This window comes from Sebastes fasciatus, chromosome 15 (genome assembly GCF_043250625.1).
Source record: "Sebastes fasciatus isolate fSebFas1 chromosome 15, fSebFas1.pri, whole genome shotgun sequence".
Lineage (NCBI taxonomy): Eukaryota > Metazoa > Chordata > Actinopteri > Perciformes > Sebastidae > Sebastes > Sebastes fasciatus.
The window spans coordinates 6,310,877-6,330,400 of record NC_133809.1 but is presented as its reverse complement, the minus strand read 5'-3'; the positions used below and the strand labels follow the sequence as shown (position 1 = coordinate 6,330,400).

At 37.0% G+C, this 19,524-nt stretch overlaps 1 long non-coding RNA gene and 1 gene segment (V, D, J or C); one reads left to right on the top strand and one right to left on the bottom strand.

Moving 5' to 3' along the window:
• Positions 1–4,346: 4,346 nt before the first annotated feature.
• LOC141784048 (T cell receptor beta variable 16-like) lies at positions 4,347–5,144 on the top strand. The segment is given in 3 exon segments: positions 4,347–4,392; positions 4,532–4,857; positions 5,106–5,144. Coding segments are annotated over 3 exon segments (411 nt in total).
• Positions 5,145–13,523: 8,379 nt separating this feature from the next.
• Positions 13,524–17,070, bottom strand: LOC141783547 (uncharacterized). The gene is made up of 3 exons (XR_012597291.1): positions 16,849–17,070; positions 15,500–15,551; positions 13,524–13,970 (listed from the first exon to the last, which is right to left on the bottom strand). It is a non-coding gene; the product is annotated as an uncharacterized LOC141783547 (long non-coding RNA).
• Between the last annotated feature and the right edge of the window lie 2,454 nt (positions 17,071–19,524).

Genomic DNA, 19,524 nt, shown 5'->3' with positions numbered 1-19,524 from the left:
CCTCATCCTCGGTGATGGAAAAGGCAGAAGAATTGTCAGTGATCAATATGACCTGGACAGATGTGATCACTATAAGCAGTTTCCACTGTATTGTTAGGCCTGAGTTTCAGGGTTCATTTCAGGTCTTTGTTATCTTGTTTCCTGTCATAAGGTGGCAGTACAGTACAGTATGTCTGTGGTGTGTAGTGGCAGTTCAGGAAGAGGATTATACATTATGACACCACCCCCAAAAACAAGTGTGATTTCCTGATGGAGGGGGGTTATCCAGCGAGATTCAGTAGAACTGCACAGTACAGTGGTGAAACACATAAAACACAACAAGATGATCGCTGTGTTCTGCATAGCCCTTAATGTCATACTGGTTTCAGGTAGTGCAACAAAAGTTTTCAAAATATTTTTCACAGGTTTATCATCTAAAACTCCTGTTGAGTTATTTTATATTTATGAGGACTCCTATTCATAGCTCATGATGTATATTGTTTTTTGTTGATGCTTTTCCCACAGGTTCCTCTCTCAGTGACCAGGTCTACCAGACTCCACCTGATATGTACAACAAGCAAGAAGAAAAAGCCACAATCAAATGCTCACACAGTATTGACAGCTATAATCGAATCCTCTGGTACAAGCAAACGAAGGACGGTCAACTACAGTTCCTGGGATACATGTTTAAAGAAAATCAAAATCTAGAGCCTTCTATTGTAGATGTGAAGATGGATGGGAATGCAGATAAAGACCAGACCTGCACATTAACAGTTGAAGGACTGAGCCAGAACAGCAGTGCAGTGTACTTCTGTGCTGCTAGTTTACACAGTGCTTCATATCACTGCTCCTCAGTACAAAAACCTCCTCATCTCAGCATAACAGCTCACAGCCCCTCACAGCTGCGTTCCTTCCTCAGTATATCATTACTCAGATCTTTATACTGAGTAGGGCTGCACGATTTTGAAAAAATTGCAATCATTTTGACAGATATTGCAATTGCGATATGATTTGCGATATTAGAGAGAATGATAATTTTTACATCATTATTCTCATTTTCATTGAAAAACATTAAAATGATTATGGAGTGATTTTTGCAGGGATCTGTACCAAACAAAGAGGTTTTCTTAAGCCTGTAGAACATGATGGGCTGGGCAATATGATAATATAATGTTTGTATACTCCTGTGTGAATTAAATACTTGACAAATGAAAAGTATGTTTCTCATTTTAAGAACTAGAGTGCAAAATGAACATAACAGTTTTAAGTGAAATTATAGAGACAAAAGAAATAAATATAGTCCTAGCCTATATCACGATAGAAACGATATAAAGAAATATATACAACAGACATTTTTAAAATCGCTTTGTAGGGCTGTGTATTGGCAAGAATCTGGCAATACGATACACATCATGATACAGGGGTTACGATTCAATATATTGCGATACTGTAAGCGAGGCGATATATTTCGATGTTTTTATCTAATTGGATGAAAACTGTCAAAGTATAAAGAACACACCACCACATGCATAACATCTGAGTGAAAAAAAGTTAACTTTTTTATGCAATCTTTGCATGTAAACTATTAATTAAAAAACAATAGTGTTTTTGAGAATCAAAACACCATCACAAAACATAATATTGTGATATTCAATTTTTTCAATATTTTGTTACACCCCTATCGTTTTGACAATATATATGGTCATATTGGCCGGCCCTAGTTAAGATGAGTTATAAGCACAATGGCACCACCCATATAATGACTTGGGAGGGTTTACTCAAAGAGGAGGTTGGAAATACTCAGTAGTATAACTGCTTCATTCAATGCAACAACAAACTGATGAGCTTATTTTCTTCAAAATAACCAAACACACAAAAAAAGAAAAACACAAAATGCTCATCGTATTCCTTTGCATTACTTTTAACTCTATTCTGGTTTCAGGTAATGTCCTCACAACTATTTAAAGAACTTTGTTCAACAAAATCCATTTATACATTGGCTTGTGTGCATCCAGTCTCACATGCTGCTGCTATTTCAGATGATTTTGCATTATTTCACATTTCATATTATTCTGTTTTTCAGTTCACCAGTGTTTATGCTCATTGTTGTATTTTGTCTGATGCTTTGTTGATCCTTTTCCCACAGGTTCCTCTCTCAGTGACAAGGTTTACATGAGTCCAGCTGACATAATCAAACAACCTGAAGAAACAGCCACAATCAAATGCTCACACAGTATTGACAGCTATGATCGAATCCTCTGGTACAAGCAAACGAAGGACGGTCAACTACAGTTCCTGGGATACATGTATAATGAAAATCAAAACCTAGAGCCTTCTATTGTAGATGTGAAGATGGATGGGAATGCAGCTAAAGACCAGACCTGCACATTAACAGTTGAAGGACTGAGCCAGAACAGCAGTGCAGTGTACTTCTGTGCTGCTAGTTTACACAGTGCTTCATATCGCTGCTGCTCAGTACAAAAACCTCCTCAGCACACATTGTTTAATCTCCACGTTGAAGCTCACAGCCCCTTGCACCTGTATTCCTTCCTCTCATTAGGTGGCAGACAAGATGGTTATAATGTTAAGACGATGAGGAAGCACTAGACACCACCTAATGACTTCCTGTTTATTTGCTGATAATAACAATATTTGCTCAAAGTGGAGGTTGGAAAGACTCAGTAGAAAACACAATGATCCCCAGCAACGAGATTATGATCTTATATTCTTCAATATAACCAAAGAACACAAAATAATCATCTTATTCCTAAGCATTATTTTTTAACATATCTGGTTTCAGGTAACGTCATCAAAATTATTTCAAATTTAGAATTTTCCACAAAATCTGTTGATATATTTGCTTGTGTACAACAGCCAGTTTATACTGCTGCTATTCCAGATGTTACTGGTTTTATGTTATTCAGTTTACTGGTGTTTATGCTGTTTTGTCTGATGCTCTGTTGATCCTTTTTCCACAGGCTCCTCTCTCAGTGACCAAGTCGACCAGACTCCAGCTGACATGTTCAACAAACCCGAAGAAACATTCAAAATCAACTGTGCAACATTTAATAACACAAGATAACTTAACTGCTAATTTCTTCTCTGCTGCGAACAGCTGATCAGCTCGTAGCGCATCTTTCTGTCACTTGACCACACACTCGCTACGCACACATACCAACTTAATATGTAAACATGTGGATACCTGACGGTACCGTAGGAAGACGCATCCAGGGGACGCACCCCTATTTTTTACCTGATAATGCTACACTGAACAAATCAGTGTTGAAATCGGCTTTGACAGTGGAGAGGCTGCTGCCCGAGGACAGTGGAGTGTTTTTTTGTGCTGTGAGTCAACACAGTGATACAGGTGACACAGACAGCTGTACAAATACTCATGTGAATAGAAGATAACTGTCTCTTTGGTGGACCACAGAGGGAGCTCTAGACCAACACTGATACTGATATATGGTATGCTACAAAAGCACTTACAGACTTTTGATAGCATTCATATTATGTGTGGTATTAGTGTCTGTTTCAACATTTTGGCTGAGAAATGTTTTTTACATGATTAATAATGTCAAAATGAATGTAATACCACATATTCTGTACTCTCTCTGAACATGTTTCTAGACATTTGTAGAGCTCTTATTTGATTTTGTTGCATCCTAATTAATGTTCCTGTTTCTGCACTGTGTTTATTGCTAATTTCATTCTGCTTTAATTCCAATACATTTTCAAACCTATTCAAAAAAGGGAGAATGCTGGAAAAGCTCAATGTTATTTTAGTATGAAAGCTCATTCTTGACATTGGAAATAGTATCTCTACAAAATAATCTTAATTTAAGTAGGGCTGCAACTAACGTCTATTGGATTGATAAACGTTCTGCATGCACGATCGCACTGCAGAGTCGGCCAAAAACGGCAATGCCTCATCCTCGGTGATGGAAAAGGCAGAAGAATTGTCAGCGAGCCAGTAAATAGCGAAGCAGTCCGTTTCATTACTTTGTATTCATGTAATAAATATATAAATGTCAATTAGATGATAATCTGCGTTAGAAATTAATGAATAATCATGTGCTTATAGTGATCAATATGACCTGGACAGATGTGATCACTATAAGCAGTTTCCACTGTATTGTTAAGCCTGAGTTTCAGGGTTCATTTCAGGTCTTTGTTATCTTGTTTCCTGTCATAAGGTGGCAGTACAGTACAGTATGTCTGTGGTGTGTAGTGGCAGTTCAGGAAGAGGATTAAACATTATGACACCACCCCCAAAAACAAGTGTGATTTCCTGATGGAGGGGGGTTATCCAGTGAGATTCAGTAGAACTGCACAGTACAGTGGTGAAACACATAAAACACAACAAGATGATCGCTGTCTTCTGCATAGCCCTTAATGTCATACTGGTTTCAGGTAGTGCAACAAAAGCTTTCTAAATATTTTTCACAGGTTTATCATCTAAAACTCCTGTTGAGAGTTATTTTATATTTATGAGGAGTCCTATTCATAGCTCATGATTGTATATTGTTTTTTGTTGATGCTTTTCCCACAGGTTCCTCTCTCAGTGACCAGGTCTACCAGACTCCACCTGATATGTACAACAAGCAAGAAGAAACAGCCACAATCAAATGTTCACACAGTATTGACAACTATAATCGAATCTTCTGGTACAAGCAAACGAAGGACGGTCAACTACAGTTCCTGGGATACATGTTAATCAACTCAGGAGCCCCAGAGACTGGACTGGGTGTGAAGATAGAAGGAAGTGCAGCTAAAGACCAGACCTGCACATTAACAATTGAAAGACTCAGTCTGAACAGCAGTGCCGTGTACTTCTGTGCTGCTAGTCTACACAGTGCTTCATATCACTGCTCCTCAGTACAAAAACCTCCTCATCTCAGCATAACAGCTCACAGCCCCTCACAGCTGCGTTCCTTCCTCAGTATATCATTATTCAGATCTTTATACTGAGTAGGGCTGCACAATTTTGAAAAAATTGCAATCATTTTGACTGATATTGCAATTGCGATGTGATTTGTGATATTAGAGAGAATGATAATTTTTGCATCATTATTCTCATTTTCATTGAAAAACATATTAAAATGATTATGGTGTGATTTTTGCAGGGATCTGTACCAAACAAAGAGGTTTTCTTAAGCCTGTAGAACATGATGGGCTGGGCAATATGATAATATAATGTTTGTATACTCCTGTGTGAATTAAATACTTGACAAATGAAAAGTATGTTTCTCATTTTAAGAACTAGAGCGCAAAATGAACATAACAGTTTGAAGTGAAATTATAGAAAAAAAATAAATAAATATAGGCCTAGCCTATATCGCGATAGAAACGGGAAAAAAATATATAAATAACAGACATTTTTAAATCGCTTTGTAGGGCTGTGTATTGGCAAGAATCTGGCAATACGATACACATCATGATACAGGGGTTACGATTAAATATATTGCGATACTGTAAGCGAGGCTATATATTTCGATTTTTTAATCTAATTGGATGAAAACTGTCATAGTATAAAGAACACACCACTACATGCATAACATCTGAGTGAAAAAAAGTTAACTTTTTTATGCAATCTTTGCATGTAAACTATTAATTAAAAAACAAGTGTTTTTTGAGAATCAATACACTATCACAAAACATAATATTGTGATATTCAATTTTTTCGATATTTTGTTACACCCCTATCGTTTTGACAATATATATGGTCATATTGGCCAGCCCTAGTTAACATGAGTTATAAGCCCAATGACACCACCCATCTAATGACTTGGGAGGGTTTACTCAAAGAGGAGGTTGGAAATACTCAGTAGTATAACTGCTTCATTCAATGCAACAACAAATTGATGATCTTATTTTCTTCAAAATAACCAAACAAACACAAAAAAAAAACAACACAAAATGATCATCGTATTCCTTTGCATTACTTTTAACTCTATTCTGGTTTCAGGTAATGTCCTCACAACTATTTAAAGAACTTTGTTCAACAAAATCCATTTATACATTTGCTTGTGTGCATCCAGTCTCACATGCTGCTGCTATTTCAGATGATTTTGCATTATTTCACATTTCATATTATTCTGTTTTTCAGTTCACCAGTGTTTATGCTCAATGTTGTATTTTGTCTGATGCTTTGTTGATCCTTTTCCCACAGGTTCCTCTCTCAGTGACCAGGTTTACATGAGTCCAGCTGACATAATCAACCAACCTGAAGAAACAGCCACAATCAAATGTTCACACAGTATTGACAACTATGATCGAATCCTCTGGTACAAGCAAACGAAGGACGGTCAACTACAGTTCCTGGGATACATGTTAGACACTTTAGAAGCCCCAGAGACTGGACTGGGTGTGAAGATAGAAGGAAATGCAGCTAAAGACCAGACCTGCACATTAACAATTGAAGGACTCAGTCTGAGCAGCAGTGCCGTGTACTTCTGTGCTGCTAGTCTACACAGTGCTTCATATCACTGCTCCTCAGTACAAAAACCTCCTCATCTCAGTATAACAGCTCACAGCCCCTCACACCTGCGTTCCTTCCTCAGTATATCATTATTAAGATCTTTATACTGAGTAGGGCTGCACAATTTTGAAAAAATTGCAATCATTTTGACTGATATTGCAATTACGATATGATTTGCGATATTAGAGAGAATGATAATTTTTGCATCATTATTCTCATTTTCATTGAAAAACATATTAAAATGATTATGGAGTGATTTTTGCAGGGATCTGTACCAAACAAAGAGGTTTTCTTAAGCCTGTAGAACATGATGGGCTGGGCAATATGATAATATAATGTTTGTATACTCCTGTGTGAATTAAATACTTGACAAATGAAAAGTATGTTCTCATTTTAAGAACTAGAGTGCAAAATGAACATAACAGTTTTAAGTGAAATTATAGAGACAAAAGAAATAAATATAGGCCTAGCCTACAGACGTAGGCAAAGTTGTTGGTAACGTTCCGTTAAAGAGAGAAAAACCCACAATGGTCACTGAAATAACTTGAAACTGACAAAAGTAATAATAAATAAAAATTCACTGAAAATGAACTAATGAAAATCAGATATTGTTTTTGAATTATGGTTCAGCAGAATCATTTAAAAAAACAAACTAATGAAACTGGCCTAGACAAAAATGATGGCAACATTAACTTAATATTTTGTTGCACAACCTTTTGAGGCAATCACTGCAATCAAGTGATTTCTGTAACTCTCAATGAGACTACTGCACCTGTCGACAGGTATGTTGGCCCACTCCTCGTGAGCAAACTGCTCCAGCTGTCTCAGGTTTGAAGGGTGCCTTCTCCAGACAGCATGTTTCAGCTCCTTCCACAGATGTTCAATAGGATTTAGATCCGGGCTCATAGAAGGCCACTTCAGAATAGTCCAATGTTTTGTTCTTAGTCATTCTTGGGTGTTTTTAGCTGTGTTTTGGGTCATTATCCTGTTTGAGGACCCATGACCTGCAACTGAGACCAAGCTTTCTGACACTGGGCAGCACATTTCGCTCCAGAATGCCTTGATAGTCTTGAGATTTCATTGCACCCTGCACAGATTCAAGACACCCTGTGCCAGATGCAACAAAGCAGCCCCATAACATAACCGAGCCTCCTCCATGTTTCACATTAGGTACAGTGTTCTTTTCTTTGGATGCTTCATCTCTTTGTCTGTGAACATAGAGCTGATGTGACTTGCCAAAAAGCTCCAGTTTTGTCTCATCTGTCCAAAGGACATTCTCCCAGAAGCTTTGTGGCTTGTCAATATGCATTTTGGAAAATTCCAGTCTCGCTTTTTTATGATTTGGTGTCCTCCTCGGTTGTCTTCCATTAAGTCCACTTTGGCTCAAACAGTGACGGATGGTGCGATCTGACACTGATGTACCTTGACCTTGGAGTTCACCTCTAATCTCTTTGGAAGTTGTTCTGGGCTCTTTGGTTACCATTCGTATTATCCGTCTCTTCAATATGTCATCAATTTTCCTCTTGCGGCCACGTCCAGGGAGGTTGGCTACAGTCCCATGGACCTTAAACTTCTGAATAATATGTGCAGCTGTAGTCACAGGAACGTCAAGCTGCTTGGAGATGGTCTTATAGCCTTTACCTTTAACATGAAGGTCTATAATGTTCTTTCTGATCTCCTGAGACAACTCTCTCCTTAGCTTTCTGTGGTCCATGTTCAGTGTGGTACACACCATGACACCAAACAGCACAGTGACTACTTTTCACCCTTTAAATAGGCAGACTGACTGATTACAAGTTTGAAGACACCTGTGATGCTAATTACAGGACACACCTTAGTTTAATATGTCCCTATGGTCACATTATTTTACATCTTTTCTAGGGGTACCATCATTTTTGTCCTGGCCAGTTTCATTAGTTTGTTTTTTTAAATGATTCTGTTGAACCACAATTCAAAAGCAACAGCTGATTTTCATTAGTTAATTTTCAGTAAATTTTTATTTATTATTACTTTTGTCAGTTTCAAGTTATTTCAGTGACCATTGTGGGTTTTTCTTTCTTTAACGGAAGGGTACCAACAACTTTGCCTACGTCTGTATATCGCGATAGAAACGATATTAAAAAATATATACCACAGACATTTTTATATCGCTTTGTAGGGCTGTATATTGGTAAGAATCTGGCAATACGATACACATCATGATACAGGGGTTACGATTCAATATATTGCGATACTGTAAGCGAGGTGATATTTTGATTTTTTAATCTAATTTGAGGAAAACTGTCATAGTATAAAGAACACACCACCACATGCATAACATCTGAGTGAAAAAAAGTTAACTTTTTTATGCAATCTTTGCATGTAAACTATTAATTAAAAAACAATACAGTGCTTTTGAGAATCAATACACTATCACAAAACATAATATTGTGATATTCAATTTTTTCGATATTTTGTTACACCCCTATCGTTTTGACAATATATATGGTCATATTGGCCGGCCCTAGTTAACATGAGTTATAAGCACAATGGCACCACCCATATAATGACTTGGGAGGGTTTACTCAAAGAGGAGGTTGGAAATACTCAGTAGTATAACTGCTTCATTCAATGCAACAACAAACTGATGATCTTATTTTCTTCAAAATAACCAAACACAAAAAAAGAAAAGCACAAAATGCTCATCGTATTCCTTTGCATTACTTTTAACTCTATTCTGGTTTCAGGTAATGTCCTCACAACTATTTAAAGAACTTTGTTCAACAAAATCAATTTATATATTTGCTTGTGTGCATCCAGTCTCACATGCTGCTGCTATTTCAGATGTTTTTACATTATTTCACATTTCATATTATTCTGTTTTTCAGTTCACCAGTGTTTATGCTCATTGTTGTATTTGTCTGATGCTTTGTTGATCCTTTTCCCACAGGTTCCTCTCTCAGTGACAAGGTTTACATGAGTCCAGCTGACATAATCAAACAACCTGAAGAAACAGCCACAATCAAATGCTCACACAGTACACTGAAAAAAATGTTACTTTGGATTAACTTAAAAAAAATCAAGTTAATTTGTTACATCTAATTTTATTAGTTTTTCTCAAATTGTATTTATGATTTGGTTGAAACCGTAATTATGATTTAATATAAATCAAAATATTTGTTTGGCCAAAGTCAAAAACTTACATTCACACAAAGTAAAAAGATTATTTATTATGAAGACCATAAACTATTTTTTTACTTTGTTACAACTTAATTTTTCATTTTGGAAAAAACTAATATTTACTATTACATCCAAGTAGAGTTTTACTTTGGAATAAACTAATTAAAATGCTTTAATTTGTTACATGCAATTTATTACTTTGTTACAACTTAGAGTTTTACTTTGGATTAACTTAAAAAAAACCAAGTTAATTTGTTACATCTAATTTTATTAAGTTTTCTCAAGTCAAATTTCTGATTCAGTACAAACAAACTAAAATTTGAATTTACCTCAATCAATATATTTTCTTTAGTTGCAAGCCAAAATGATACTTTATCTGTGTCAATATAATAGCATTTTTTGCTTTTTTACAACTTACATTTTCACATAAACAAAAGCTAGTAGAATTTTCACATAAGATCAAATTAAAAAAACATTTTGTTACAGACAATGTTTAGTTTAGTTTACTATGAATAAAGACAGGAATATTCTCTTCAAATACCTAAATGTTTATTGTGATGTCTTTTTAAAATATGCATCACCTTTTCTGTTATGTACTAAAAAAAAGAAAAGAAAAAAAAGGAAACCCACAATGAATTGTGCGGCCAATAAAGCTAGCAAGTATACTCAACACTTGAGGAAAAATACATAGTAACTATAAAATCAAATAAATCCTGATCTTTTCAATGTTTTTTAAACCTTATGCAACCTTTCTGTAACCTTAACCACAGATATCTTAACATGTGAAACAGGTTTGTACATCTCTCCTTTAGAACCTGAGATATGTAATGTAATAGCCATTAAGAAGTGTAAAAATAGATTCTAACAGTGTTCAAACTTGACTATCCTTTGATAAAATGACCAGAATGTATGAATGTCACATTATTTTGAACCATTATAAATGTGAGATCAAGAGACCCAAAAAAACAACCAAGGAAAAGTGCAGTTCAATTGCTGGGGGTGCAATCAATGAACAAAGCTTGCTCTTTTGTGCATAAGTCAGTTTAAGAACATTACCATTACTAGTACTGAATTGCTGGTCATTGGGAATTTAGCATTATTCACATTTCAGTGTTAATAACAGTGCCACAATATTTATACCACAGAAAGAATTCTGTTAACAGGGAAAATCTGAAATTAAGGCCATCTATCTTTCAACTCTTCCACTCCTGATTCCTTTCCCATAATGTCCTGTCTTTGCAGTGAAAAAGTCTTGTCCATTTTGTCCTTTATCACTGCACAGTTGTTTCGCTTCTTCACATCACTTAAAAGTGACAGTCTCTGTTAGGTATGTCGTTAGCCTTTCCACTTTTTTTTGCTGGCAATGCATCCTCTGGAGCCAGTTTTGAATTAAAGTCTGTTTCTCTCTCTTATTTACAATTAACAATGAAACTCTTCCATCATCTTGGAATGTATTTGAATACAATATATAAAACAGAACAAAAACATGCTGTATCCAAATGTCTTTCTTGATTGATCCAGTATTTAGAGCTTAACACTCAGACAGCACACTTTGCGTGTCATTTTCTTTGGCTCTATCTCCATGAATATTTTCTGCAGTGCATCAAAAGTGTATTTGAGCTCACCTGGATAGCTCAAGTTTAGAGCATAGATGAAGCCAAATAACATGGCACATGCATGTGCGACCGATGGCAACTCATTAAGGACTTCCACACCTTCAAGAACAATCCCAATGTCATGTGGTGGCTGGAGAGGATCCTCCTCCTCCCTGATGACAAACACTGCCATTGTACACCTCTCAAGCTCGGTTTCAGCTTCATCCTTCTGCACAACCTGATAAAAGACAAGACATTTATGAGAAAGTTATTCTGATGAAACCACTGACTGATGTACCAGTACAAGAAAATATCTATAAAAACAATTATCACAATCAAATCTCAATAAAAAAGTGGTGTTCTAGTGATGCTAAAATGTTAAGGACTTGCAAAGTCCAGCAGATAATGGCAAGCTCCTCCAAATATTTTCCTCATAGTAAACATTTGACTTTATCGCAAGTAAAGCATTGGTACACGTATTAATAATAGCTATATCCAAAAAGTTATAACATCTTAAATAGTACAATACAGTAGCATACATACTACTATAAGATTCACTATAATGTTAAAAGATACAACTGCCTTGTGTCTTCATATTTTCATTAATTTCAATCTGGCCACAGACTGACACTTTCCACAATCCAATATTTGGATATAATATTGATTTTATGTTCAGGCTTTTGCTGCTCCATCTGCACTGCTGCTGCTCTGAAGTGACAATTATTTCACACTGCACTTAAAATATCTTAATACGTTCCAGCCAAATATAGCCACACTATAGTGTTTCACAAAATATTACATATAAACTAGCACAGAGACTTAAGTCGTTGTGTTAGACATATTAAATTCTAAAAAAACGTGAGGATTAATGACCACTGGGGGGGCAGAGAACTCCACAATAATTATAGGCATAGTCAAATGTACAGTACATGAATGTATGATACGCTTGAGTATTTTTATAGGAACTGACACCATGTATATGAGCTTTAAAGTTTGAATATTCAATGTTTTATCTTGTCTAAAGCTTAAGTGATTCATGCAAAACTACTTACCAGATACTCCTTGATAAGTTTGTCCACGTCTTCCCCAAGGTACACAATAAGGCACTTCAGCAGACACTCTTTTTTGATTCACCTCGAGGCTCTAGGTGAGAGTACAAACACACACATATAATGCACAACTATGCTGTCCAATTTTGCAACTTAAAGTTGTAACCTGTAGATTCAAACACTACATAATGCACATATGGGAGTTACAGCGATTATGATTTACAAATGCTTTGAGCAAACCAGTTAAAAGGCCCGTCAAACTGAGAAGATAAACGTAGTACATCTTCCAATGTGTAATCTAACTCCACAATCAAATGTGTTGACAAGATGAGCACTATTGCTTCTATTTACAATGTTACTATTTATGTGATATAAGGCACATACTTGATCAAGAACTTTCAGTATGTTCCGGGTCTTCTCCCTGACAACTCCTCCCTTGTTTCTGATGATGTCAATCAGCTTGCTGTGGTGCTTGTCCAAGGACGCCAGGAATCGCGGTTGAAGTGGAACAGTTGTGATCCTCATGAATTCAGCATTAATCTTTAAAAAACAAAATAGCACATGCAAATGTTCTTACATTACATGTTACATTACAGCGGTGTGGTGTGTGAAATCTTATTTTTGACATCAAGTAGGTTTCTTATGATAGGGGATAATATCATTTACTTTACAGGCCACCACTGAAGTTACTTACCTCATCCATTGTGAACAATGCAGGCCATCTCTCTTTCAACTCTTCCACTCCTGATTCTTTTCCCACAATGTCCTGTCTTCGCAGTGAAAAGGTCTTGTCCATTTTGTCCTTTATCACTGCACGGTTGTTTCGCTTCTTCACTTCGCTTAAAAGTGTCAGTCTCTCATTTTCTAATTTTTCAGGGGTCTCTCCAGTTGGAATGTCAGGTATGTGGTTGGCCTCTCCTCTCCTAGGTCTCTTTACTTTTTTTGCTGCCAATGCATCGTCTGGAGCTTTGGACTTCAATGAATTTGCAAGTAATTCAGAACACCCGATGCCCTTGAGCTGAGTTCGGTAGTTGCCCATTTTTGTCTTCAGCCGCTGCTTCCACCCGTAGCAACCGTTGTATGAACCAGGTTCAGAGAGGCATGGATGTTTCTTGATTAGTGCTTCGGCAACGTCACTGAAGTCAGCATCTATTGGGTAGGCTTTGTACTTGAATATCTCTTCAGCTATCTTTTCCAGAATATCTGACTTTGTTTTCGAACTTAGTGTCAACCTTGTCTTGTTAGACCTATACACGGCATTTCCCTTTTCTAACTGCAGTTCAGTGTCATAGGAGAATGTTGGTATTGGAAATTCTCTTGGCCACATCTGAGTTCTTGTAGAGACAGTGCTGGAGGGTGTGGACAGGAGCTCTGTGTCATCTGATTGAGTTGACACTAAATCCTCACAGACATTGAGAATTAATTCTTGGCTGCAATCATCAGTTATGGGGACGACCTTGACAGTTGCAAAATCCTCAAGTTCCGCAGTAGATGTCAAGTTCACTAGTGCATCTCCAAAGTCTCTGTCTTGGTACTGCAGTCTAAAATTTGCATTTAACCCACACACTTTCCTGACTTCATCCATAAGCTGCTCCACCGTCTCTGGAATTCCATCAGGCAGAATTAGCTTCCTGGTGTCATCAGGATTCAGAATAATGCGCAACTTGGCTGGCCTTTTCACGGCCATGGCAGCCCATCCAAAAGGATCTAGTAAAAGTAAGAATAAAAACAGTAGTGTTAGTTGGAGTGCAAAATCGGACATTAACTTACATCTCATTCATATTCACAAATTCATTGATTCACAATTCTTCCTTTTCACAATATTATACACAGGATACTATATAATTTATACATAATTTTACCGGGAACTATTTTAGGAAATCTCTGATGCACAATACATTTTCTAAATGCAAAGCTATTAAGCTAAGAAATACAGTATATAAGTTGTTAGTCTATTGCACAGTTGTATCATACACTATAACAAATCTGTCTATTTTGATTATAGGTTAAAAAGAGGGTGCATTGTCTGACAATTAAATAGACACTGATAAAATAAAATAAAAACATTTTTGAAAATTTCTACATTTCCAACCACACACCCATACATATATACAACCTTATGCATGTATGTATCTCTTCAGAGAGATGAGGCGCCGTCCACCAACCATGTAATGAACCAGAGGGTAGGGATCGGTCAGTTCATGCACCCCAACAAGCCTTAGTTGTCTAGTAGTTGATATGACCAAGTCATAAGCTCGATAATGTTCCAGGTACCAGGCATCCACTTTTTTGACAATGAAAATAAGTGTCTCTTGTAGAACAATCATATGAACTATTTCACAAAACTCTGGAAGTCCAGCCAGCGATCCATGGGCCACCACCATTCCAATCCTATAGCTGAAGCCGTTGTAGGATACATTTTTTGCAAGGTTCACAGTGTCCATATGTGGGTGTTTCTGTTTCACTGCCAGTGCAATATCCTCATTAATAACATCAAGGGGAAGTGTTGAAACATCAGTAACCTCCAAAGATGGCTTAGAAAATCCACACATGTGCAGGTTATATGCAGTCTGAAATTGGTGCCTTTGAGCTAATGAATACAGTACATTTTTGTAACAGTTTGTATGACGGATTACTCTTTTGAAGAAGCTATGTTTTGCCTCAAATCTTATAGTCCATAGTGCAACAAGGGGGCCAAACTGGCGTATCAATAGGAATAGGTGAATAAGTTAACTCTGTATGAGACACAAAAAAACAGTGATTTCTTTTTTGGCATGATAACTGCAATCATTCTGTCTTTCTTTTTAATATCTTAGATCAGTTTTTAAGGATATTTAAAACTGCATGAAATTACTGACCATTGTATTTATTTATTGTTATTGTCTGGTAAAATTAACTTATATTACATTGGGTAGGTAACTTCTTGATATTTGTTTTGATTTTAGGTTATTTTTGTTTATAATTCTTGAAATATAATAATAGATAAAACATGTAAAAATACTGATATGAAGTGAACCTGCAAATAAATGTTCATACTGACATGTAATTTCCACTACATTACTAATTCAACTGAAATTATTAAAATTACATTTACATTCTGCATTAGTAAGTAGGCCTATACATCTGTGGTAAGTACAAAGCTATTCTCTAAAGTGCTGCATTTCTATTTTGGGTTTGTCATTCCTATTTAAACATACATGAAAATGATGTTCACTGTTGTTCATTTTGGGACTTACCAAATTCGGCAATGTGGCTAAACTGTGACCTTTTCAGGAAACAACAGCAAACCTGTAAACACAAAGCAATAGGTGAGATTTCACATTTAATTTTTTGTTGGGATAGTTAGCATTGTCCATAATTGTCACTACAGACTCTAATTTATTAATTAGGCCTTAGACATACTGGTGGTATTACAGTATACTGCATTATACTGACAGATGAGAGAATGGGATATGAATGCTTCCTCTTTAATCGATACTCACTGTCTAGTACTCAATCCATTCTCATCATTTTTGATTATGCTTAAAAAGAGGAAAAGTAATATTCATATGAGTTCACAATATTTATATTACAACATGTTGTTTCAAGAGCAAAAAGAGCAAAGTCACCATATAAACTAACATATTCCTCTTAGCAAAACGGTAACTCTGGATTAAAAAATGTGTAGGGCACAGAAAATTGTCATTCACCTGTCGTACTATCAATCCCTCCCTGTGTTGCTTATCTGAGCAGATTCACTGCTTGGAGGGTACCCTGATAGAGGGAGGTGGGGGTCTGGAGGGTACCCTGATAGAGGGAGGTGGGGGTCTGGAGGGTACCCTGATAGAGGGAGGTGGGACTCTGGGGGGAGCTGCATGGTTTTTCTGGCCTTTTCAGACATGGGATACCTAACTTTTAAAATAAACGAGGTTCCATGCAGTAACCAGACAGAGAGCTGAGGCTGTAAACAGACCGGCTGTGGATGAGAGACGGCCGGTGAACGTGCGTCACCTCTGTCAAATTACGTTTTGTTTGTTAAACACAAGTTTTAATAAATTGATTTCGTTTTTACTCCAAAGGTTTATGACACTTACAGTAACGTTCATTATGGTCGTCAATTCAGTAACGTTAAAGTGTCCGCGGAGTTTCACCTTGTCCTCCTCACCTGGCTCTGCTGCTGCTGCTCTCTGTGTCTCTGTGTGTCTCTGTGTGTGAGAGCGGCGGAGGAGTCCAGCCCCGCCCTGGTAGAAACATGTCCAGACCCGCCGGCCCTCTACCCTTCTCCCGGTCTCCCGTTATAACAGCCATGCCTCTCCCGAGCACTTTTCACATGTGAACTCCGGACAATGTCCGGAGAAAATAACTTTAGCTAACAACATTAGCATTAACATTAGCTCCAGTATTGACTTTGCACTTGTGAAACGTTGGTAAAGAAAGGGTTCTCTCTACATGACACATTAAAGCAGATAACCTGGTTTAGCTAGTGTTAGCTAACAACCGCGCAAAATACAAGAGAGTGTAAAATAGTTGTCCATCCTGCCACTAACCATAAATGTACACGGAAAACACATGTGCCCCTAAAAACAACACAATTTCTTATTCTTACCTTGTTTAAAAGAGTTTTCTTGAACAGCAGTCGTCCTCTCTGTTGAAGCGAGGTAATGGCGGACAGCAAACTTCACGAAGGAGCGAGCTGATGTGACGTCATGTGGTCACGTGACATGAAAATCTCTGGTTTGAAGTGAAAATACTATTTGAGTTAAATTATTGCTTTACTTTACTCCAGGGGGAGTATTATTTGCTTTAAAGCAAAGTGAAAAAAACTGGTTTAAACCAGAAACCATGATTTTCAATTAGACCAATATAAAAATGCACTTTAAATGAATGACACAGCCGTTGCACTTTTTTCAGTGTATTGACACCTATGATCGAATCCTCTGGTACAAGCAAACGAAGGACGGTCAACTACAGTTCCTGGGATACATGTTTAAAGAAAATCAAAACCTAGAGCCTTCTATTGTAGATGTGAAGATGGATGGGAATGCAGATAAAGACCAGACCTGCACATTAACAGTTGAAGGACTGAGCCAGAACAGCAGTGCAGTGTACTTCTGTGCTGCTAGTTTACACAGTGCTTCATATCGCTGCTGCTCAGTACAAAAACCTCCTCAGCACACATTGTTTAATCTCCACGTTGACACTCACATCCCCTTGCACCTGTGTTCCTTCATCTCATTAGGTGGCAGAAAATATGGTTATAATGGGAAGACGATGAGGAAGTATTAGACACCACCTAATGACTTCCTGTTTATTTGCTGATAATAACAATATTTGCTCAAAGTGGAGGTTGGAAAGACTCAGTAGAAAACACAATGATCCCCAGCAACAAGATTATGACCATATATTCTTCAATATAACCCAAGAACACAAAACAATCATCTTATTCCTAAGCATTATTTTTTAACATATCTGGTTTCAGGTAACGTCATCAAAATTATTTCAAATTTAGAATTTTCCACAAAATCTGTTGATATATTTGCTTGTGTACAACAGCCAGTTTATACTGCTGTTATTTCAGATGTTACTGGTTTTATGTTATTCAGTTTACTGGTGTTTATGCTGTTTTGTCTGATGCTCTGTTGATCCTTTTTCCACAGGCTCCTCTCTCAGTGACCAAGTCGACCAGACTCCAGCTGACATGTTCAACAAACCCGAAGAAACATTCAAAATCAACTGTGCAACATTTAATAACACAAGATAACTTAACTGCTAATTTCTTCTCTGCTGCGAACAGCTGATCAGCTCGTAGCGCATCTTTCTGTCACTTGACCACACACTCGCTACGCACACATACCAACTTAATATGTAAACATGTGGATACCTGACGGTACCGTAGGAAGACGCATCCAGGGGACGCACCCCTATTTTTTACCTGATAATGCTACACTGTGAACAACAAATCAGTGTTGAAATCGGCTTTGACAGTGGAGAGGCTGCTGCCCGAGGACAGTGGAGTGTTTTTTTGTGCTGTGAGTCAACACAGTGATACAGGAGTCTCAGACAGCTGTACAAATACTCATGTGAATAGAAGATAACTGTCTCTTTGGTGGACTACAGAGGGAGCTCTAGACTAACGCTGATACTGATATATGGTATGCTACAAAAGCACTTACAGACTTTTGATAGCATTCATATTATGTGTGGTATTAGTGTCTGTTTCAACATTTTGGCTGAGAAATGTTTTTTACATGATTAATAATGTCAAAATGAATGTAATACCACATATTCTGTACTCTCTCCGAACATGTTTCTAGACATTTGTAGAGCTCTTATTTGATTTTGTTGTATCCTAATTAATGTTCCTGTTTCTACACTGTGTTTATTGCTAATTCCATTCTGCTTTAATTCCAATACATTTTCAAACCTATTCAAAAAAGGGAGAATGCTGGAAAAGCTCAATGTTATTTTAGTATGAAAGCTCATTCTTGACAAAGGAAATAGTATCTTGACAAAATAATCTTAATTTAAGTAGGGCTGCAACTAGCGTCTATTGGATTGATAAACGTTCTGCATGCACGATCGCACTGCAGAGTCGGCCAAAAATGGTAATGCCTCATCCTCGGTGATGGAAAAGGCAGAAGAATTGTCAGCGAGCCAGTAAATAGCAAAGCAGTCCGTTTCATTACTTTGAATTCATGTATTAAATATACAAATGTCACTTAGATGATAATCTGCATTAGAAATGACAACAAAAATGTGGTTATAAAAATCATCCGCTTATAGTGATCAATATGACCTGGACAGATGTGATCACTATAAGCAGTTTCCACTGTATTGTTAAGCCTGAGTTTCAGGGTTCATTTCAGGTCTTTGTTATCTTGTTTCCTGTCATAAGGTGGCAGTACAGTACAGTATGTCTGTGGTGTGTAGTGGCAGTTCAGGAAGAGGATTAAACATTATGACACCACCCCCAAAAACAAGTGTGATTTCCTGATGGAGGGGGGTTATCCAGCGAGATTCAGTAGAACTGCACAGTACAGTGATGAAACACATAAAACACAACAAGATGATCGCTGTCTTCTGCATAGCCCTTAATGTCATACTGGTTTCAGGTAGTGCAACAAAAGTTTCAAAATAATTTTCACAGGTTTATCATGTAAAACTCCTGTTGAGTTATTTTATATTTATGAGGACTCCTATTCATAGCTCATGATTGTATATTGTTTTTTGTTGATGCTTTTCCCACAGGTTCCTCTCTCAGTGACCAGGTCTACCAGACTCC